The following is a 23,837-nucleotide window of genomic DNA, read 5'->3' on the forward strand; positions in this document are numbered from 1 at the left end:
TAAGGCCAATTTGCTGTGACAGTGTGCTCATAGCACGCGTTGGCCTAAACAACATTCCCAGGGTATCGCGTGGCACCCACCGCTCAGCGCTCTGATGGGAATCAGTGGAGTGAGTCTGTAAAACATGTCACCTGACCCACTCCATCACTTGGCTGACAGTGATTAGCCAATGTTGATTGCTCAAGAAACACATTACAGAATCTATGATTTTTGGGGGGCGGCACTTACTGTGCACGCAATACCATGTGCATTTCTTTATTTGTTGTCAAAGCCTTGACTGCAAGGACTTAAGAGACCTGCAATCTTTTACCACCCACCTGCTGCATAATGCTATTTCCATTCTGGTTTCAATCAGCAATTTACAGATGGAAATGCCACATGTAATCCTTACATGATTGGAGGCTAACCTGATATCCTTGAAGCAGAGCAGTCTGTGAAGCAGAATGAAATGCATGGAGTGGACAGGCTTATTTCCATCTTTAGATGTCCTTACATATATGTCATTTTCTTTCAAATGGGCTGCCAACTTTAGGGAGCTCTAGCACCACCTGCTGTTGAAAGTCGGCATGCCAACTAGGTCTGGAGGAATTATTTTCGTACACAAGCCTAACCACGAAAATGGGGAAAATGGTTTTCACGTTGTTTCATTTTTTTTTTTTATTGTTGTGTTTATAATTTTCGCTTACTGGGGGCTGTTTCGAGCGTAAAATTCCTTTCAGAAACTGCAAAACTGAAATGTGACAACGTCCGAAGATATTTCCTATTGGAACCAGTCACTTACTGGTGTCTAACGTGACATTTCTACCCTTGGTAAGCCCTCGCGTACAATTTTTCACACAAATGACCAGTGACCTTTGTTTGACGTAATACGCTAAATGTCATCAGAATTAGGCTAGAAAAAACATTTGCCATCTCTCCGTCCCTTAGAGGCAGACAGTTCTGATTTTTCAGTTCCTGCTAGTGTTCAAGATCTGTCCACAGATGCTGCTAATGAACAGGAGATCTTTGTTTCTAAACATGCAGAATATAAGTCATTCGGAGTAAGGTTACATTATAGGCAGGAGAACTCGAGTGAAAGACAACTCTCTCATTAGCCCTCTTAAATGCCCTGATTCTACTAAAGGCAGTAAGTACTGTATGGGCACTCAAGAGGCGAGATACCACCAACACCGAGCCTGGCGGCTACACAGGCCTTCACCATCCAAGAAAGTATCAAGCTTTCGAATTGGTAGTAAGATACCTTCTAATACTATACCTAAAAGCTGTCCCGGAAACTGGGCATTTAGAGAACATAAGTAGGCGATTCTGGTAAATTTTAATTAGAGCGAAATTCATATTAGGAGTAGATTTATTATACTGAAGACAGGATTGCATGTATTTGTACTAGTCCAAACACCTCATGCCGTTTACAAGGGAGAACCAATCAAAAACAAGTAGACACCAAAACTATGCAATGAAAAATCATCACTAGGGGATTAAAACCACCACCCACGTCTGATTCACTGTAGATTTCCTTCCTCGTGTTTGTGATTCTTGTTCAATCCCCAGGAATTTCCTGCACTCCCGTTGTCCAATAATGTCCTTTCATCTCACCCACCATCATGTGGCTGCTTGGGGAAAGTTTGCTTGGTGCTAATGTGCAATGTTTGTATGGAAAATGACGCCATTATGTTGTGTGTATTTGTAAACTGCAGTTTCACCTGTAAGGGTATCCAGGCACTTAACCCATTGCTGTTGTGGTGCAGGAAAGGTCCCCCGACCACTGCACAAATACCTGCTGTATCGTTGCATTGCTGCATGCCAACACAACACATCATCCTGGCAACACAAAAGCAGGTGCCTCCTGCAGCAATCAGAGGTAGCGGTGCAGGGCGAGGCGGAAGGTGGGGTGGATGCGTGAGGTAGGGGAGAAGATGTGGGAGGGGAGAGGATGCGAGGAAGCAGCTAAGAAAAAATTTAATGAAAATCTTTTTTCGCCACTTCCTCGCCCGTCTCTGCTCCGTAGTCCTCCTCGCTCAGAGTCGGCCACAGAAAGCACACACAGGCTCCCAGTCAGCCAATCACAACGCTGCCATAGCAGTGCTATGATAGGTCTGAGCGCCATTTTTCAGTGCGCAGATGCTGACTGCAGGCCTGGACATGTTCTCCACATGGATAACATGCAAAGTGCACATGACTGTTTTTGGGTGGTCCGAGAGGGCCGTCCAAGCAGTCATTGCGCACTTTAGGAGCCTTCAACCACTCCTCCCCAGCCCGCCCCCTCACGCAAAGCTGTGGGTGGAAGTACGAGAAAATAAAATGATAAAGGCGCAAGTTATTACCATTTTATTTTCTCTGTCTTTCACTGCAAAAAAGCAGTGGGGCGACGCTCCTCCCCCTTAGTGAAGGAGCTGCCACTGCACAAAAGTGTAGTTGTTTCAACCAGCACTTAGTGAAGATGTTTATAATTGTAATTTCCTTGCTGTTCTGAGTGAGGGTTTAAAGGGTTCTATCAATGTAATGCCTCATTATAGATTTTGAGCAGGTCAAGATAACTTTAGTCAGCTGGTTAGGGGGTGCCACATTGCCCCTACAATAAATAAATGCTGCCTAAATACTGGAGAGATTTTGAGGCATGGTACAGAATGACATAAACAATATATATTAGCTTAGGACAATGCTTCACCAGTCTTTGACCAAATTGCTTTGTATGACAACAGTATTAATAGGAAATAGATATTGCATCTTTGTTATCAAGTTTATTGGGTTGGCCTATCACAATTGCAAAGATGGTTATGTTTACGGGTAAGCAACAATTTGTGTTACATGCTACATATTGTTGATTCATACTTGTTGGACATGACCATCTTTTGCATGGTATTTCTTAATATTTTTGCCTTCTGCAGCTGAATTCGTCTTTGTTTTTGGTTGGCCATAGGACTCTGCACAATTGACTTCTGCTAACACGTCGTAAAATGCTTGTATTTTCCCTTATAAACATGATGAAACTGGCATATACCTATTTGGCACAGTTAATTTACTGTACGTCCCTAGTGTATGATACCATATGTACCCAAGGCCTGTAAACAGCAGGCTACTAGAAGGCTGCAACATTCATTGTGCCATCCACTAAAAAAGCCAGTAAAATATGTCTACAGGTCTGCAATTGCATCCTGGATGGCCAGTTTTGAAACTACCATTTCGACCTGGGAAAATAAACCTTTTGCCAGGCCTAAAACTTCCTTTTTAGTAATGATAATTCACCCTTAAGGTAGGCCCTAAATGCTCACTGAGCTGGGTGCATGATATTTACTTGTCCTGGCGTGAAAAAACTCCAATTGTGTTTTTTACTGTTGCCAGGCTGGCTTTCCCATAGGGAAACACCTGCTTGCTTTATCAACCTATATTGCGTAATGTCGGTTTCATGGCAGCTAGAAAAAATGATTCGCAGACTTATTTTGGTTGTAATTAAAAATCCAAATTAATGTAAAAGTCAGATTTTATATTACTATTTTGAAATAACACTTTTGGAAAGTTGTAATTTTTCTGCATAAGCCAAAAGTGCCTTTCTGTCAGTATCCTGTGTCAACTGACTGGTGTATCGCTCCCCTATGGTGAGATGCGGATTGCTCCCAGAGAGTGGACAAAAGGCTCAGTGTGAAGAGGAGTTTTTCTTGCTTGAGCAGGATGGCTTGGAGGGGTTGTGCCCAGCTCCTTCCTGAGCTTCAAAGGGTGTCTATTCTGTCACTGTCAGATGTAGCTCTCACCTAGGCCCACTTCCCTCGGTTTTCCTAGTCAGCTTGGCTTCAACACCAATGGGAGGTGGGAGCAGCCCCAGAACTGGCTTAGGGTGACCCACAAGGGAGAGGTTGCCCATTATCATAGCCAAACCTCTGGGTGGGCACAGGGAGCACTGAACAGGGGATGGATGGTTCTGCCATGTTGGATTTAGGTATAGAAGGCATTGTGGGATAGTTTACCGTTAAACAGAGCAAAGCTGATTAGGGTCACGCCTGGGAACTTTTATTCCATTGGTTAAGGAGTGGACAGGAGTTTTCCCCGCCCACAGGCTGGCACTGGGCTTAAAGGTGGAATCCCCTGTATCCTACTCAGGACACTCCTGTTCCTGTGAAGATCAAAACGACGCCTGCTCTGCTGTCTGAATCCCTAAGGAAGACTGGACCTGCTTGCCTTGAACATAGAACACTAGATGCGACTCCAAGGGACAGCCTTCTGACCTCCTGTTTGAGCTACAGGGACACATCAAGCTTCCAGAGACCTTTTCCTACAACTGCCCTGCTTACCAGATCCAGCTTGACCTACCTTAGAACCTGCTGTTGGCCTTTGTTGGAGTGAGTCTTGACCCACAAGTGCTGTCACTATGGTCCTGTACCCTTGAGTGGTGTTAAAGTGTTCTCCTCCTAAAGATTTCTGAAAACTTGGACTTATAATTTTGCTTTAAATTTTTTGCTTTGAGAACCGATGGAGGACTGGGATCAGGCTACCTAGCTGGTCAGACAAAGGTGCATTACTGCTGCGCCGAAAACCTATGTTGTTCTTGCTAATTTCTTTGCCGGGGCAATCAGATCCGGCAATCAGATCCAGTGGGACTCTGCAGAGAATGTGTCTGGCCTTGTGGAGCCCTCTTCGGCCACAGCCTTCTACCTTGCCCTGCTGAGGTTGTTGGACTTCCATTTAAGAGACTGGTCCCTGTGGCCGACCCATACTTGACTTTTGACTTTGTCCCGATCTAGCACAACCAAATAACTGTGATTGGCACTTACATGTTTTGGCCCTACTTTGAACTATAACCTGTAAACATTCAAAACTTTGATTCCACTTACTGGATTTTTGTTGGTTTGGTGTGATTATATTTATTACATGTTACTCTATTTTTCTAAATTGGCTTGGGATTTTTCTTGTGATGTGTTTTCAATGTATTACTTTTTGAGTATTGCATAAATACTTTACATATTGCTTCTAAGTAAAGTCTGATTGCTTTTGTGCCAAGCTATTAGACACTTAAGCACAGGTTTATTTAGTGACTTTTATTGTTCACCCTGACAAGGATTGTGATCATTATTGGAAAAGTGTTCTCACCCCCTCAACCAATACTTCAATGTCTTACAATACTCATGAGACAAAGCAAGATTTCTCATGAAAAACGTTTATTTACGCAGGAAGAGCTTGGTTTGAAACAATTGGTAAGAAAAAACCCTTTTCCTGCATTGTTTGCCTAGAACTATTAAGAGGATAATTCTCTTTTACCTGTAAAGGTAATTGAACCTTAAGGTAAATGGATTTGTTTTTATTTACCACATCAAACTTTTTTAGATACAAGTCTTAACTTAACGTGTATTTGTTTTTTAATTAAACTTTATGTGTAAAGGTTGTTAAGAAAGGCTAAAAAAAACACTAATGTTCACTAACAATGAAAATTCATTTTTTTTAACAAAAAAAGTGACCCTGCTAAAGATGTGACATGCTTTATAACACCAATAAAACGCTGATTTAGTTTTTGATAAACAATCAAAACACTTTTTGTAGTTTTCTTTAATGTGCATTATCAACACTAATGGTGGGATTTAGGTGTGTGGAACAGAGAAACCCTTCTATCAAAATATAAACATTATTTAGAAGCCCAGACAGACAATCCAAAATGTAACATCATTCAGTGCACACACGATGCAACAGTATACCAATAAATATCCTGCCGTTCTGCCTGGTTATGACAGCTATGCCCTTTTAGGGGAATGTTGAGGGTCGAACTCACAATTATGGCAGAAGAGACAGTAGTTCGTATTGCTTGTAAGTGGCCAGTAAGAGACAGATGGATGCTACAATTAATGATGGAATTAGTGCTACATTATTCAAAATGCTGCAATATCAACCCCCTGGAACAAAAGCGGGACTGGTGCATGCTCCCAGCGCCGGTCGAGCAGCAATCTGCCAGGGCTGGTTGCTGTTCCCAGTCCGGCCCTGGCAGACCCTCCGCCACAAGTACTGAGAGGGAAGGAGATTCAAGAACGTGGGCCATACCAAATGAAGGAAACTGGGTAGAGGACGTGGGTAGATGTAAATTTGATCAACACCTAGCATTGGCCAGGATAGCTCAGAAAAAGGAAGCAGTGGCTGTTATAGAAATATTTCTCGGTTATGAACTGTGAGAGTGATATATGAGACAAATTCAAGAGATAGGCCAGATAAAGTATAAACAGCAATGGAAAACATTCCAGTATGTATGCTCAGGGCATTAAATGCAACACATTTGTAAATATGTCCATTACCATGAGGATTGTTTTTTGAAGCAGCATTTTATTATGGTCTACAGTCCTTTTGGATGTAGTGCAGAGCAATGGGACACTAAAATCATGTATGTGAAATGCAAGAGTGGAAAAGGATGGTTTGAAACTATCAATCAATAAATCAACCAATCAGGAGTTATAAAGTACAGCTATAGGTCCCGGAGGCTCATTCGAACAGTCAGGTCTTGAGGGCCCTTCAGAACTCAAAAAGTGAGGTGATGGTCCGGAGCTGCATGGAGAAGCTGTATCAGATCTTTGCCGGTATGTAGGAGAGTGTGGTCAAGTGATAGGATGGTGGCGCGTAGTCTTCTTGATGGTTAGTGGAAGTTCAGGCAGTGGTGAATGTAGGCAGGTCCTTGGTTGTGTAGAGCCTTGTGTGCTTGGGTCAGCAGCCAAGATAAATATCAAAGGTCCCAATAGGGATCCGTGTAATTAATATGTGGGGTGACATCAACAAACCATCTGAGCCAAAGACTTTACTGGTATTTGTTTTTTAGAAACATAATCCTTTTATTACTTTTTTTGTTGTTTTTTCAGATCCATTACACTTATAATAGAAAACATTCCATATATATACATTTTTAAATTCTTCTGATAAAACAGGAGACAGTAAGTGGATATAGTGTCTAATATATTTGGGAAATAGATAAGATACACACGGACGTTCCTCACACTCCCATAAACACAGGGGAAACTCACATACATTCCATGACTCACTTATTCGTTCACTTTGTCATTCATTCATACAACAATATACACGGGTACACCAGCGACTGCCACTGGGTAGAATTGTGGTTGCTTGGGCAGGGGTGCAAATTATGGGGGCAGAACAGATGGAAAAATGTTGTCCACAGGGACTGGGTTACTGCCGTCCATAGAATTGCATTGCGGTAGTGCAGTCGGCTGGTGATGAGGGCCTGTGGTGCAGTGCATCTCATGTGCAAGGGTAGCTACATGAAGATCGTACGTAGCATGTGCAGAGAGAGGAAGCAGGTGGAGGAGACAGCATTGATTTGTGATTTCATGTTGAGCTTGTTGTTAATGATGATTCTGAAGTTTTTTGGCCTGGTCAGAGGGCGTGGGTGCAGGTCCTAGGTCTGATGGCCACCAGGAGTTGTTCCATGAGTTGCTGTTGCTTTTGGGGTGAAACAGCAAGAACGACCAGAGCAGCAATGTTTTGCCAATAACCTCGGGAAAATATGGCTTGCTCTGTGACACAAAAGCAGGTTTTATATGCTTGCTGAAGGGATAGAGCTATTGAGTGACTATTAAGTGGCTAAGTATTTTAACGGATGGAGAAATATTTGAGAGACAGTGACTGATATTTGGGTAGGGAGAATGTTACAATGGGGATATAAAAGATTAACTGGTGCACCGTGGCCCAGCAGAAACAGGGATCATGAAAAACCAAGACTAAATTGGGAATAGAGGGCCTGGACGATCTCTGTCATTGGACAGGGAATGTGATGAAAGCAAGAAGCTTCAAGTATACATTTGGAAGTGGGCAGGAACACATGCAGAAAATGAATATGGGTGATGGCGAGATTACTCTGTTAAAGAGGTGTAAACATTTTAGTTAGGAAGGAAGTTTGAGCTGAGTAATAAGAGAACAACCTCAAATGTACTGTTGATACTCCTGGGATAGAATATTATTTTGTGAACTACTGATTTTGATACAAGCAGATTACGAAGGAGTTGATCAAAATAACAAAAGCTGTCAACAACTGACAATAACATGTTCAAACACGTTACATATTGTGGAGTAAAGCCAGGAATATTTTATTTTGCTGGCAAAGCAAAGGCCTAGCGCAGGACATATATATTGAAAATTATTATGACTTGCTCAGCCACGTTTCGGCCTGGAGGGGTCCATTGTCCTTTTTCGGTGTAGAACAATACCTCATGAAGATGATGGAAATGGTTTTAGATCTCAAGAAGTTCATAACAGAAAAAAAGGGGCTTCAGAAGCGGAGGGAAATACAAACGTATATGCAGGGACTGTCTTGATACAGACATGTGCCAGCAACATAATAGTTTAAAGTTCAAATAAAGATCCCCTGAGGTTAATTTACATTATGTTGTTTTGTATTTGAAATAATCTAATAGAGCAGCCTTGGTCACGTGAGCAAACAGTCTGGCCACAAGACAGGTATGTCCAGGGAGGTACGACAAAAAAACAAACAACGTGGCCTGTAGGGAGTTTGTGCCGGTGGGGGCTGGGGGCGATAAGAAAGTCGGAAGATTGGGAAGTGAGTCAGGTTCACACATGAAGGGTGAGTGGGTGTTAGAGCCAAGAGAGTGTGCTGGAGGGAGAGTCGTATTAAATGGCACACTTGAAGCTGGATTAACTTGTATGTTTGGGGGAGAAGGTGGAGGACGCACATTCTGTAAGTTTTATCCTGTCTCATATAAAGCACATATTGCTATGTTCCTCAGAGGGTAATTCTGGCATGCTGTATATTTTAAATATGCAAATTCATTACGTAGCTACATCCTTGAAACACTTGTTAGGGGAGGCCACATGCTCAACTATCTCTTACAATACTTGGCTGCATTTTATGCATGAGGTCAGTTACAAGATTACAAAGTATCGAGGAATGCGCTTGACTACTCATCATGAGTTACAACAAATCAATCACCACAAAGGTCACACTCACAAACAGCATCCTTCAACAAGGCATCATTATAACAATGTAAAATGCATGTTATCCTTTTCAATCCAGCAAACAGACTCACATGTCCACCCCTCAAATTGGCTCAAATTTCACTATAGTGATCCACCACTAATCCTTTTTGGGTTTCAGAGTAGCGTGCTACTCGCTGAAAAGCGCTTCGATGCCTCGTCAGTGGTAGTAGGCGCTATATAAATACAATTACAATACATTACATTATGTCCCTAATCTGTCGTCCCTCCACAACATGTTTAGGCACTGTGATCCAATGCAGGATAATAGCACCACTCATGTCGATCCTTGTTGACACCAAAACCTTTCCCACGTAAGCCACACTGATACTGAACACTGTTAGGCCAGGCACTATATCAGGGTGTAGCATAGTCAAGTTTTTTACATATGCAACTAAAATACAGTGATTTGTGAGTGCATGTCTTCTGTTTGTTTAATGGAAGTAAGCCCCATACTAAGCATCAGCTCTTGGAGTGATTGGAAAGAAAGCATGTTTTAAGCTTTGCAAATCCGATCTGATAACCATACTCAAACGGCTGCCAGGCCACAGGCTACTTGGCAGGCGGAGGTCAGTGCAGGCTGCAGAGTTGCAAAGGAATTCATTAAATCGATGCGGAAGATACTGATCTGTGACCACCGTTTAACCAGAATTGCATGATTTGCTGTGAGTGGTTTATGGTATATACGGGTCAAAGTTCACACACAGTGGCAACCCATAGTCGAATGGCCTCCTCCCTTCTTTTCCTCCCTCATTTCACTTGCTTTCTGAAAGACGAAGGTTGTAGATCAAAAATGGGATTGATGGGCACATGATCTGTACGGTTATTTGCAAAGGTTCCCCCCAGATGTGTTTTCTGCATACTGCACCATTGTAGTGTACCCATTATCAGTGAAACGCTTTATGGTATTTTTCCTTCAAGGGCAAGTAAATTCAACCAGCTGTGTACTTTACGAAGATACGTATGTCTGCTACATGACTTTGTGATACAACAAACGTAAGGACTTAAAGTACCAACTTATGAGCTGCATATATAATTACGAGGTCCAAGGAACTCATTTCAAGAAGTGTATTCCAACTCATTCCAAAGCTCTCCTAGATTTTCCTTGGCGTTTTCCAGGTGTACACACCTCCAAATGTCAGTGGTGAACACTTAATTCAAATAGAGTCATTTGTCAACATTGTTATAAATCGTGGTCTACAAAGGTTGTAGGTACTGAGGGGCATATTATCAACAACTAGCAATATTTATCGCTAAATAAGCTTAGCGACATTTTTTTTATCGCCGCGCATCGCCGGATTTTATCGTAGAGATAACGTGCTATTATCAACGATTATCTCCAATGCGATAAAATATCCGGCGATAACGGCGAAATGCATGAATATCACTGGGAATCCAGCGATATTCAGGCATTAACGCCAATAGGGTCTTAACCTGAATATCCAAATCCCATTGGATATACAGGTTAAGAAGTGGTCTGAGCAGGCGTTAGTTTTCAGTGATATTCGCGCTTAGCGCGAAATTTTTAGACGCTACGCCTGCGTTGATAATAGGCTATAGCGATGTTAGCGACTGGTTTCAGTCGCTAACAAGTTGGGTACGCCCACTTTGCATGTCATTAGCGATAAATATCGCTAACATGCAAAGCGGGCCCCAAACCGTTCGCTATCACCTAAAAGCTGTCGGTAACTGATCTTAGTTCTAATAGGGTAATGAAATTATCGTCGCTTTGCAGCCAAAAACGGCAGCAAAAGCGGCAATAATTTCATTTCGCCTGCCTTGTTAATATGCCCCTGAGTACTGTTGAAGATAACGTTTGTGACATGGAAAGTTTGACTAAAGGGAATCTGTAATTTGCCTGAGTATTGAGTTTGAAAAGTGGTCTTTTGAAAAATTTACGGAGGTTGCATTAACGGATAATAGAAACTTCAGAAGAGGATAAGCCATGAACAAGGAGAGTCCAACATCTCACACCAGATTTTTAGTTTATCCACGCGAGATGAAAGCCTTGTGTTACTTGTTTTTGATCTAGAATGTATCTCGCCCTTGTGAAAAAATGTGGGCACACTTGTAAAACAGCAGTGTGTTTATATGTAGTTTTTTGTGTTTGTTGGGAATGTGGTGTAGCTGCGAAAATGTATTTACTTGGTTTAAACACGACCAGATCTTTTAACCAGTTTTGTGGACATCTGGCCCATTGTGCTATGCTGTTCTTAAAATGTTTTTTTTTAAATTTCTATATTTATCTGGGAACTCATATTGTCATTTTCTTATTTCACAGCACAACAACATTGCCATCCCACATCAGAATTACCAACGGCTATATCACAGCAGATTATCCTGTCTGGGTTTCCAATCGACTGAATCACCGACCGCGCTTGGACCAAAAAGTTCATAATCAACCAAAGAGTGGATCACCGAGAAGCTTTACCACCCCACCTATACCTGCCTGTGTCTGCTTGGCTGCAGCCTTGTATCTCGCCAGCCTTTTAAGGCCTTCCTGACCCTCTCTTTACCACGTGCAATACCAGCCATAGGATATAATAAAGATAATTTATAAACTAATGAAGATTTTACAGTAATATACAGGGGACATCTGGGCAGAAAGCAGTTTAGCTGAGCGCCTTTTTCCCCAGGACTTTCCCTGACAAATTTGTTTTAATTCTAAAGATTTATTGTAACACTGACTTACATCTTCTTTTTGTAGAAGGGTCATTTATTTCCCATAGTGCTATGGGGTTTTGTAAAATATATGTGTTCATATAAAATTGTATTTATTCTAGTGTTGAATATATTTTTGTCCTGAATTGTTAATAACACAATCATTAAAATCTAGTGCCAAATAATTATGTTGGGCACACTTCACACTGTATGTGGATGTCATATTATTTTATACCACCTGTTATTTCTAGATATTAAATAATGGAGTACACAGCTGCTTCAAATGTCATAATGTATGGCAAAGGAATAGCACTCTTATTGCCATTCATTTATTAGATTCTTCACATGCATTCAGATTTATATGTTTTACAGTAGACAGGAAAAGGTTAGTAACCTTACAAAGTTCATGTTTATCAAAAATATCTTGTTTCCGCTCCCTGTGGCGGGATCCTGAAACTAAGCTGTGTGAAGTAAAATTTTAAGAAGATACTCAGGCCGAATTTGCTCTATGCAGCTCACGGATTGTAGATGGGGGCAGGGGAAAATGTGTGCAGTGATCATCCACTGATTATACAGTTTTAAACAGAAAGGCAATGGAGAAACTCGAAGAGCATGTGAGCATGCAACACAGGAGTGTTTGACGGAGAGTCTGGCTTTGCCATAAATGCTGATGCATCATATACAGGATCTTGGAATCACGTTTAGCATGTCTGGAAGCCAACAAAGGGAAAGCAGCAACAACAAGGTGTGGTCCTGTGAGTGAGTCCCACCAGGAGATGACTCACTGAATTATGCAATTTTTTGATGATTGGAAACATACTTATGAGAACTAAGTTTAAGTTTTGGGTGTAATCTAGTGTGACAGTGCTATGCAATCTCCAAGGCTTACATGTGTAAATCAGGGGCAATCTATAATATAGCTCCCCTCACACCGTACAGCTACTCAGCCCACAGGAACGCCACCCGCCAACACCACCAACTCATCACATCCGCCAAAAGGACCGCCTTCAGAGACCGCATAGACAACAACGCACATAACAGCAAAGAGCTCCTCAGCATCGTGAAGAAACTCTCCAACCCCAGCTCCAACACCAATGACATCCCACCGTCACAAGACCAGTGTGATTCGCTGGCCACCTTCTTCCATCGCAAGATCACAGACATCCACAACAGTTTCAATGCCGTCACCACCCCGGCAACCACCGACACCCCCGCTCCCACGACCACCACCCGCACCAACCGCCTGCTCGCCTGGACCAACATCAGCAACGACGACACCATCAAGATCAAGAACACCGTCCACTCCGGTCCCTGGAAGACCCCTGCCTACACCACATCTTCAACAAAGCCAGCAGAATCATCGCATCCCACCTCCGGTAAACCATCAACATCTCCGTCGAGAAAGCGACCTTCCCGGAGAGCTGGAAACACGTAGAGATCAACGCCTTACTAAAGAAACCCAAGGCAGACCCCAAGGACTTCAAGAACTTCCGGCCAATCTCCCTGCTCCCGTTCCCGGCAAAGGTCATCAAAAAGGCAGTCAACAAACAACTGAACAGCAACCTCGAAGAGAACAACATCCTGGATCCGTCCCAGTCCGGGTTCCGCAGCAACCACTGCACCGAAACTGCCCTCAACGCCACCGACGACATCAGGATCCTGCTCGACAATGGAGAAACCACGGCCCTCATCCTCCTGGATCTGTCAGCCGCGTTCGACACAGTCTGCCACCGCACACTAAGAGCACGCCTCCACGGTGCCAGAATCCAAGAGAAGGCCCTGGACTGGACCTACTCCTTCCAGCCCGGGAGAACCCAGAGCCTCCACCTCCCCCCTTCCGCTCTGAAGCCAAAAAGATCATCTGCGGCGTACCCCAAGGCTCATCCCTCAGCCCAACGCTGTTCAACGTCTACATGGCACCACTCGCCAACTTCGCCCGACAGCACGACCTCAACATTATCTAATACGCCGATGACACCCAGCTGATCCTCTCGCTCACCAAGGACCCCCACACCGCCAGAACCAACCTCCAGAAGGAATGAAGGCCATTGCTGACTGGATGAGGAACAGCCGTCTGAAGCTGAACTCGAACAAGACGGAGGTCCTTATCCTCAGTTCCACACTTACAGCCTGGGACAACTCCTGTTGGCCGAAGGCACTAGGAGTACCCCCTACACCCACCAACCACGCACGAAACCTGGGGGCCATCCTCAAATCCACACTCTCCATGACAAAGTAGGTCAATGCCGTCTCCTCCTCCTGCTTCAACACCCTTCGCATGCTTCGCAGGATCTTCAAGTGAATCCCCACCAAAACTAGGACAGTCACGCAGGCCCTCTTCAGCAGCAAACTGGACTACGGCAACGCACTCTACGCAGGAGCCCCGGCCAAACTCCTGAAACGACTCCAACGCATCCAGAACGCCTCCGCATGCCTGATCTTAGACATCCCCCGCCGCAGCCACATCACACCCCACCTGAAAGACCTGCACTGGCTCCCCATCAGCAAGAGGATAACCTTCAAGCTCTTCACCCACACACACAAAGCACTCCACGACACTGGACCAGCGTACCTCAACAGCCGACTCGACCTCCACACCCCCTCCCACCAGCTCTGCTCCGCAGACTACACCTTCCCCGCCGTCCCCCGCTTCAGAAGAGTAACCGCTGGCGGCAGATCATTCTCCCACCTCGCCGCTAACCGAAGACCTCCTAACCTTTAGGAGACTCCTCAAGACCTGGCTCTTCAAACAGTAGCAGCAACCCCCACTCCCCCCACCAGCACCTTGAGACCCTCACGGGTATGTAGTGCGCTTGACAAATGCTATGATTGATTGATTGATTGATGGAAGGGGGCCAAGGGAGTTCAATGGACTCCATAGACATTCCCCTGCAGCTAGGTGCAGTCACTTGATGCACCTGCCCGAAGGGTGATCACTGCCTCCCTTGCAAATGCAGGCCAGGTTGCTGCCTGTAGAGTTATAAACATCCAGGCGTCTTCAAACAGCAGACCTACCTTTCACTACTGTGCTGCCTCTAGGGCAGTCATGAGTTTGCAGTTGCGCTGGAGGCAGTACATTCACTGTGATACAGTGCATTGACTTGGGGCAGTGCACCCTCTTTTTGATACAGGCCTATGTATAAATAAAGCTGGTTGGATACCCACAAATAAAAAGTCAACCTGAGTCATGACAGCTACATGTGATTCCTGGACATATTCCTAATAGCCAGATTAGTTATAGGAGGAGAGAGAGTAGGTCATTGTACCAATAAGGATGAAAAGATTGCAGGATTCAGTACCTTCAGATTGGACCCAATGAGAAGGGGCCAATCTCTACATCACTAGGTTTCACTGTGTAGCTATGGCTTTGGAGTAAAAGGTAAAGTTACCTATCTGGATAAGCAAAGTATTGAACAAAGTACTGGAGGATCAACACCCACTACTCAGAATACATAAAACTGTTGCACCATTATATAGAGTATTGGAACTACCACTAGATGTAGTAAACTATGTACAGCCATAAGGGCAAAACGTTGCTTAAAGTGTATTTTAGTGTAAGAAATTAACCTTTTCTGCATAGTCACCTTGATTTTTCGACCTATTTTTCTTGCTGGCTTTAGAACTCTTAATTGGTACATTTAACGTGCCTATAAGTCCCTGGTACACAGAACAAAGTGTACTTTAGGGCCTGGAAGTGCCCTAAAGCCTAAATGCCCTAAATGCCTCTCGTAGACTGCAGCACCTTTTGTGCCATTCTCTACAATGGCCATTGTAGCCTTACTATTACAGTGTAAAAACTGCAGATCAGCCTGTGAAAATAAATAATTTTTACGTGTCAAAAACTTCTTTTTAAATATCGAAGTCACTATATGCACTTAAAGCGAATAGCACCCAAAAGCAATTTCACTGTAAGAAGGTTGACTGGCCCATACAGAAACAATGGAAGGCAATATTGAATATGAATTCTGCTATCTCAGGGTAGGTACCAGTTAGAAAAATGATTAAACAACAGTTTTTTAATATTTATTAAAACCCCAGCTCAATGATGCAGTTGGATTTTAATACATATTAAAGAAAAATAACTTTTAGAAAATTTACTTTTTTGTGCCTGAAACATCTGAAGGTTAGTTTACATGAGCTGTGCAATTGTCACCCAACTGAGGACTAGCCCTGAATGAGGGTTGAAAACTAGTCCCATAACAGAGACAAAGGCCTGTGTGTGTGGAGGTGTTTTTGTACCTGCATCCAAAGGGCCTCACATGTCACAAGCAGATGACAACTGGACATGCCCCTTTTTAGGTCTCGCCTATGCAGGGCGCATGCGCTGCATAGGAGGACCTTTAGTAATCGATTCACTTTTTTCCCTACAAATGTACATGCTTTTCATTGCTTTAAATGGCAAAGCGTGCACTTTTGGGCATTCCCTTGCGGGAGCGAGCTTTGAAACCATCAGTAATTAACAGATGGTTCGTGCTCGCTCCCGCAATGGAAACATGCGCAGGTCCCCTCCCCCTGCTGCCAGGTGAGGCGCACGCGCTTGTTTCCTTTCCGTTGACGTCCATCTGATCTCCTTCTGTTAAGAAGTCAGCTAGTCTTATTCACCAGAGCTGTCTCGAAGGGAAGCAGCATTCCCATGGCGCAGTCCAGCTTCAAGCAGGTCTAATACAGCGTGTTTCACCTGCAAGACACTCAAGCCAGCTCTGCTTTAAGAAGCCCGGGCTCAGCTTGAAGAGCCGTTTTCCTCCTTTACCCCCTTCTATTTTCTTTGAAAGCCGCGTGGTTTACGGATTGGAGCTTAGAACGCTGGTATGTGAATTCTGCCCAAATGTGCACCACAGCGATTCGTATGTGTCGTGAAATACATTTCATATCCAACTACGTAACGCGTTACCCAATATAGATAGATCAAAGTGCAGCTAAGCGAATCACTTCTAAATCATAGTATATACGCTGAAAGTTAAAAGATTGCAAAGGAAAAATGTAGATGAGTGCATTTCTAGCAGGTGTCCTGGGTTATATAGATCAGGCCAGTATAAATTAAAGTTTTTGAAACAATTACTCAGTGCAAGTAAGGATTTTGCGACAATAATTGCCACTGGATGTGTTAGGTAACTAGCGGTGCATTCAGACGGCTTTACAGTAAACAACAACTTGTGATTGTGTAAACTGCCTCGTCACTCTAAGGGACGAGAAAAAGTCCTGGGTTACCCAACAAAGCAGGAAGTCAAGAAATCTAAGCTGACGTGCAAGCATGGGCGCCCGCTCACGAGTTACTTTCATAGAGACGGCTGCGCCCCCCTCTAACGCTGAAAAACAAAACCCAGTCATTAGTTTGTATGTGATCCCACTCTGTTTCTGGCATTCCTAGTTGAATTCTTGAACGACATTGAGGGAACAGGAAGTCTATGCGCACTGCCAAGTGAGCTGCTAGATTCGGAGTCAAGTCGCCTGCCCGCACTGAATTAAGACCTGGTTGAAGTATGCCACATGACTCGATTTTACAGACTAATTGAACAGGTTTTTGTGCCCTGAGGAAGTGGTTTTAAATATTAAGAAACACATTGGCAAAAACAGAATGAGCGCAAAATTGCTATTTCGAATTTTGAAATAATAGAAGTCCTCGAATTGTGCAAAACTTGTATTTTTTATTGTAGAGCTTCTGTATATATCTCACAGAAAAGTGCACCCCAACTCCGTAAAGTAGCCTCTGTTGGGTGTGGAGCAGGACAATGCTTCACACTTATATTGAGAGTACGGAGTAATTACAGTTTGTGTGTTACGCACTGAAGTTTTTTCACTGGGTGGCGAGATATCCGCATAGAGGTCACGTGACCTGCGTGACAATTCCTCTGTGTCATGCAATCAGTAAAATGCATTTCAAGGTTCCTGCAGTCCAGCTAAGACCTCGCTTTTTACCTAAAAAGAAGAGATTTTTTCCAGCTCAGGTAAGAAACAAGTCACCTGTTTGTGTTTGTCATGAAAAACATTAATTACACTTTTATCCCCACACAAAAAATAAATGATGTTTGCAAAAGCAATGGCGAGTGTTTTCTTCAATTTTTTGAACACTTCAAAGCAAGAATATTCTGTGGATGGCTGGTACATGTGCTCCTGCACCCCATAATGTGAACTTCTCACCTGGGATCACGGCTTTTTTTAGGTGAAATTGCCTCTCTATGCCTTCTTATCCTTCTTGTTCGCTTTGACTGCCTAGCGAGCAGCACCATCAGAATTCTGAATCCCAATCAGTGGGCTTTCTTCCGTAGCTCCACCGATTCCATGCTTGATCTCAAATGGTGCCTTTCTGGTCCGTTCTGCTGAATACTGAACGCATTCCTGGCAAGGAGACTGAATTCACTGCAGATTGAAGTAGTACCCATCCTCGCTCTGGCGTCTCGATAATTGGGGTGTGGACCTCACCCTTGCAAAAGATGTACAATACTGCGTCATCAGTAAATATCCCCGGATCTTTTATTTTACAAAAATTTGGCACATCTACAAGGAAAAAGAGAGCAGGAGGACTTTGAAAACATTAACCTTCAATACTGATACTTCAAAAGATAACATTATACCTACTAGAAGTCAGGACTATTGGCTTTGTCAATGGTTGTTAGTTGCATAAGATAAATAAGCAGCAACTATGGCTTGTATATATTATTGAAAGAGCTTCCACTTAAAGCCCTGGTGACACCACAACAATGTTGCTGCTCCTGAGTTTCAAAAAGAAGGGCACCCCACCCCCCCTTCCAAGGAGAACCATGAAACAAAAAAAAGCAATGGGACCTTGTAAGTGTTTAGTCATGCAACAGCACCAAGGATATTGTGCTAGATAACTAAACACTTATAAGGTCCCAAAGGCGATACCTATTGGCTATGCCAATGCTTGTTTTGGATTGTCAGTTAGACAGGTGCCAAGTCCTGGATAGAAAAAGCTGAACCCAGAACTGGTTTGGAGTGGCCACAGAAGAGAAGTTGCTCCTTCCCGTGACAACACCTATGGGTGGGCACACAGGCTCTGCACAAGGGTAGAAGGGTTTCATCATTTTTAAATTTAGAAGTGACGAGCACTATGAGATTATATGTAATGATGTGGGACACATGTGAAATGCCGAAGAGTGGGATTCCATACTATCTGTGACACACAGAACTGGCATTTTGAATATGTGACACCCTAAACATCCTCTCTGGACAGAGGTGACACACCCACCATCTATTATCAAATCATGAAATTGTTATCACTACATGTTACACTTACACTTGTCTGAGTGATGTTCTTGTACAGATGAGTGACATGCACTCAGAGAATGTGTCTCGAATGCATTTATTTGCACATGCTGTGCCTGTGGTCATTTTGCACGGTCCCATGATTCCTAAGGACTGTGACAATGTGACGTGCTCATGTGAAGAAATTGACAATTATGGTGTTCCTACGGGCTATTCCTGCTGCGGCTGCAGTGGGGTGTGGTACATTGTCTCATCTTCCTCATCATCGTCTGGTGCATCTGACACTTGTATCCATGGGGCATGGGTGCGTACACATATGTTGTGCAACACACAACATGCAACGATCATCTTGCACACAATGTCTGGGCTGTACAGGAGCCTTCCACCTGTAATGTCCAGTCACCTGAAACGTGACTTCAACATACCAAAAGTGCATTCCACGATGCCCCTGGTGCGTTTGTGGGCCAAATTGTACTGCTTCTGGGCCTGTGTGTTCGGGGCCCGGAGGGGTGTCATCATCCAAGGGCAGAGTGCATATCCTTGATCACCTGTGACAGTGCAGAGAAACTTGAGTCAATATTTGGTGCTGCATGATGTGTTGGCAGGCTCACTGGTTCATTGGTGTGTGATATGTGTGACTGAGTGATTCCTGTTTGACATGTACTGCTTGTAGCAAATGAGCGGCATCAATGTGTATTATGTAGCCTCACTGCTGCTCCTCCCTTCCTTCGAGCCTATTTACTAGTGTGCGCAGCGCGGTTGCATCACTTGCACTCCTACTACACACCATTGACATGCCTGTCTGCGCATGTCCACAAGCCTGACAATGACACTGTGATTTTGTGTGTTGAAGGTGGGTGGCCATGTGTGTGTAGGCTTATGGTAAGGATAGGTCGGACACAGATGTAGAGTTCATGGCTGGCTGAACTCACAATGCCATTGAGGGTAGACCTTTGGCTTATGCTGCGATAATAGTGACACACACAACAGTTGGCATGTATGATCCCGGACCCTGAGCGGTCTGGCTCTCCTTCATTTACGTAAGTGTAACCACAATGACCGGATGAATCCGGACAAGAGGAACCAGAGGCACGGGGTACTGGTAGACGGCAGCCTCCAACATGAACTGTTTACCACAATGAACCGCTACCAGTAGAAGTATTACTAGTGTAAGTGGGGTGTTTATTTTGTGAGTGCTGGCATCTCACAAAAAGTGAAGGACTGGTCTCACACACCACCGGGTGTCATGCTTCATCATTGACCAGTCCTCGCCCTCTAAAAACTTGGTTTGATAGAGGGCGGGCATACACCTGACGACAGGGATGCACTTCTAAGAAAAATGTGCAGTGAATTAAAAGGCCATTATGGGTGTCTACTTAATTTTAATAGCGTCGACATCCATATGGTAGTTTAAAATAAAGTGATCGGTGCCATGGGGATATTAGTGTCCCCCCACCGCTGTGTATGAGATCAACACGTTTCTGCCTGTAGGCCCAACTGGGTCCGCGCATTCATCAGGATCATAATATAAAGGGCTCTACTCTTACCAAACTTGGGTGAGAGCGTTCCACTTGGTGGGGTGATCAATACTCACACTCCACTGTCTGTTATGATAGGTTTTAATGATTCTGAAAGACAAAAACAATTCAAACCTAATCACACTATTACTTACACTAGCATACAAAATAACCAATAAAAACCAATATCACCCAATTTTTAATGTGAATTATTATTGGTGCAATTAGTGTACTAAAAGAATATTTTCTCAGTGCACCACGTATAGAGAACTTTTCCCCGTAGAGCTTACCCTATGATGAGGTAAACTGCGCCTCATAGGAGGGAGAGCAGCTGGACCCTTTAGGTCCTGGAACTAGAATAGGAAGGCATGGAGAAAAAGCAGAATATTAAAACCTGGAGGGCCCTAAGGGACCTACCACAAAACTCTATAAGGCAACTTTGTGTTATATACAAGCTGTGTAGCCTGTATGCAAACAACTCATTCATCCTCTCATTCAACCTCTTACTGGTCACTGCCGTGGTCGTCGCCTCTTAACCTAGGTCTGCAAGCCTCCACTCCTCGATGGTAAATGAGCCCTCTAGCAGTACGTTTTTATAGGCAGCGTAACCGGGAATTAAGTAATTGATTGAAAAATGCGGAGCATCTGCGGGGATTCCGGTGTCCGAGTTCCCCTTTCAGAATAGGCTAGTCGGAATGCCTGGCTGCCTAAATATGGGTATCACCGGTGTTAATTATATCCGGCGTCTGAGGACGCCGCCGGAGCAGTAATGTTATCAGAAACGTGCCTGGAATGCGCCTGCGCAAAAGCGTCAGTAGGGAACAGCGCATGTGCAGTTGACAAGCGGCGTAGCTATGGTGTTATCGAAAGCGTATCTGGAATGCGCATGCGCAAGGACATTAATGAACGAAAGCGCATAAGCGAAAGGCAAACGCCGTAACGGGGATGTTTTAAGTGAGCATTCCGAGGAATGCGCATGCGTAGCGGAAGGGGAACAGCGCATGAAAAATAGGCAAAGCCCGATCACCTCATGTGTACATTATCTTGATGTAGAATCATAATCAGGGCGCATGCTTTCATGCCAATAGCTGTATAGAAAGGAGGGAATTCAGAATTTTAACTGATGTATGATCTGAGGCCCAAAAACAACATGGTAAAAGCCAGTACTAGCAGTCATACCCATGGTGGTAACAAATGATAATGAATGCCGGTAAGTACACACATTCGATCCAATGTAAGCCCATCACTCACAACCCTGAGTATACACTAAATGATAATTAATATTCCAACAATAGAGTTCAAATCCAATATAAGGGATGTGGGTACAATTTAAATTCGGAATTGTGATGAAAATATATACCCAGTATGTTGCAACCTCCTTCATTTACCCCTTCAGCCGAGGCCGCACTCCGGGGGCATGCTACATTGGAACATTGTCCAGTGCGGGACCGGTGGCCCCCACACTACAACTGGGACACATGCATTAGTTACTTTCTTGGCAAGGCCAAAACCTAACCATGCCCAGAACCCAGGGTTTAAGAACCACACCCCTACTCTGGACTGTCGTACGCAAGTCCACTACGCTTACACTTACAGGGGGTATGAGACAGCTACATGTCCCAGGTCTACCCCACTGCCTGAGGTGACATGGTTGCGTCTGCTGTCCACAGCACAATGTAATGTGGTAGGGCCTGGGCCCTCATGCATACATAATGACCACACGGACACACTTTGATTTATTTATTTATAAAGTTTAATATAACGCGATATCAGAGCGCTTTACAAAAGGGTGGAAGGAAGGTCAAAAACCCAACATCAAGGAAGTATACAAAACATGAATAATCGGTTGATTCACATACAAATGACACAATAATACAAGAGTAATACAATAATCAGGTATATAGCGGGCTACGAGGAGGGCACGCAATGCTATAAAGAAGAGCAGACTCACATGATGGACCAGTGATTGTAGGATCAATGATTTTGAGCCAATGGACCTAGCCCAGATTAAGGTAGGAATTTGTCCATTAGGAATCTTTTGGCTTCCAGTTTGAAAGCAGTCGTTGAGGAGATTCTGCATACTTCCGGTGGAAAAGAGTACCATATCTTTGAGGCCGTGCCAGAGAAGGCTCGGTGACAAGTTCTTTTTTTGCTAAGGATGCGAGGTTTCTGGAGGAAAGTGTTAGCGCTTCTTGAGTCTCTCCCACCACAGGATAATTCAAGCTTTTACGCTAGATACCTGGGCATTTTCAAATGCAAGGCTTTGTGCGTCAGAATGGCAATCTTTAACTGAATTCGAGCTTTGTAGGGTAACCATTTGAGAGATTTTAGGACTGGGGATATGTGCTCATTTCTTTTGGTACCTGTGACCAGTCTTGCTGCAGCGTTCAGTGATGCCCTTAGTGGAGCCAGTGTGCATTTGGGAAGGCCACATAGTGTAGTGCTGCCGTAGACTAGCCCCGGCAAAACCAGTGCTTGGACCACCTGCTTGAAACCCTTTTGTGGCAGGAATGGTTTGATGTTTATCAGGGTCCTCATAAAGTGGTTAGCTCCCTTACACACATTGCTGATATGATTTTTCATATTCAGGTGCTTGTCCAGGGTGAGTCCGAGAGATTTGGCTGAGTCACTGATGAGGGGGGTGCAGTTGAAGGCAGTGAGGTGATTCAGCCAAAGGTCTAGCTAGGGGATGTGGTTTGGGGGAGGGATGAGAAGGAATTCAGGGCCATATTATCAAGAAAAGGCGATACATTATCGCCGCTTTTATCGGCAGGGAACCGCCGCTAAAGCGGCGATAATGGGCTTGATAATATGCCCTTGTGAATTCCTATAGAAGCCGAGGTTCTGGTGTTAACCTGGGCTTCTATGGAAATTCACAAGGGCATATTATCAAGCCCATTATCGCCGCTTTAGCGGCAGTTTCCTGCCGATAAAAGCGGCGATAATGTATCGCCCTCTCTTGATAATATGGACGTGTTGAGCAGTAGATGGTTCTCAGGTAACCAATTTTGTGTGGCTACAAGGGTATTGATGAGTGAGATGAGTTTGAGATTTTCAAAAAAAGTTGTGTGTCGTCCGCGTACCTATGGTAGTGAATGTTCATGGAATTTAGTGATTTCGCTAGAAGAAAAGGTTGAAGAGGAAAGGAGATAGGGCGGACCCTTGGGGGACACCCATGAAAACTAGAGATAGGCTGGGAGAGGGAGTGGTTAGCCTTGACTCTTTGTGATCTATGACGGAGGAAGGAGGAGAACCATTGTAATACCAGACCCGAGAAAACCATCCTGTTCTTCAGAATGGATAGGAGGTTGTCGTGATTAACCGTGTCGAATGTGGAGGAAAGGTCAAGGAGGATTAGGAGGCAGATTGAGCCGGATTGATGCTCGTGTAGTAGTTGGAACTTCTGTATGTGCACACAAAGTTGGGATTGTACGCACTTTTCCAGTAGTTTAACTAGTGTAGGGATGT

At 44.0% G+C, this 23,837-nt stretch overlaps 1 protein-coding gene across 1 annotated transcript in view; it reads left to right on the forward strand.

Moving 5' to 3' along the window:
• The window catches only part of TRABD2B (TraB domain containing 2B), a 628,641-nt gene extending 616,809 nt beyond the window's left edge, over positions 1 to 11,832 (forward strand). The window contains exon 7 of the mRNA XM_078673472.1: positions 11,249 to 11,832. Within this exon, the coding sequence (XP_078529598.1) occupies positions 11,249 to 11,471 (223 nt within the window). The 3' untranslated portion in view covers positions 11,472 to 11,832. The remainder of the gene's footprint in view (positions 1 to 11,248) is intronic.
• Positions 11,833 to 23,837: the final 12,005 nt, after the last annotated feature.

Source organism: Lissotriton helveticus, chromosome 1_2, assembly GCF_964261635.1.
Source record: "Lissotriton helveticus chromosome 1_2, aLisHel1.1, whole genome shotgun sequence".
In the NCBI taxonomy this organism is placed as follows: domain Eukaryota; kingdom Metazoa; phylum Chordata; class Amphibia; order Caudata; family Salamandridae; genus Lissotriton; species Lissotriton helveticus.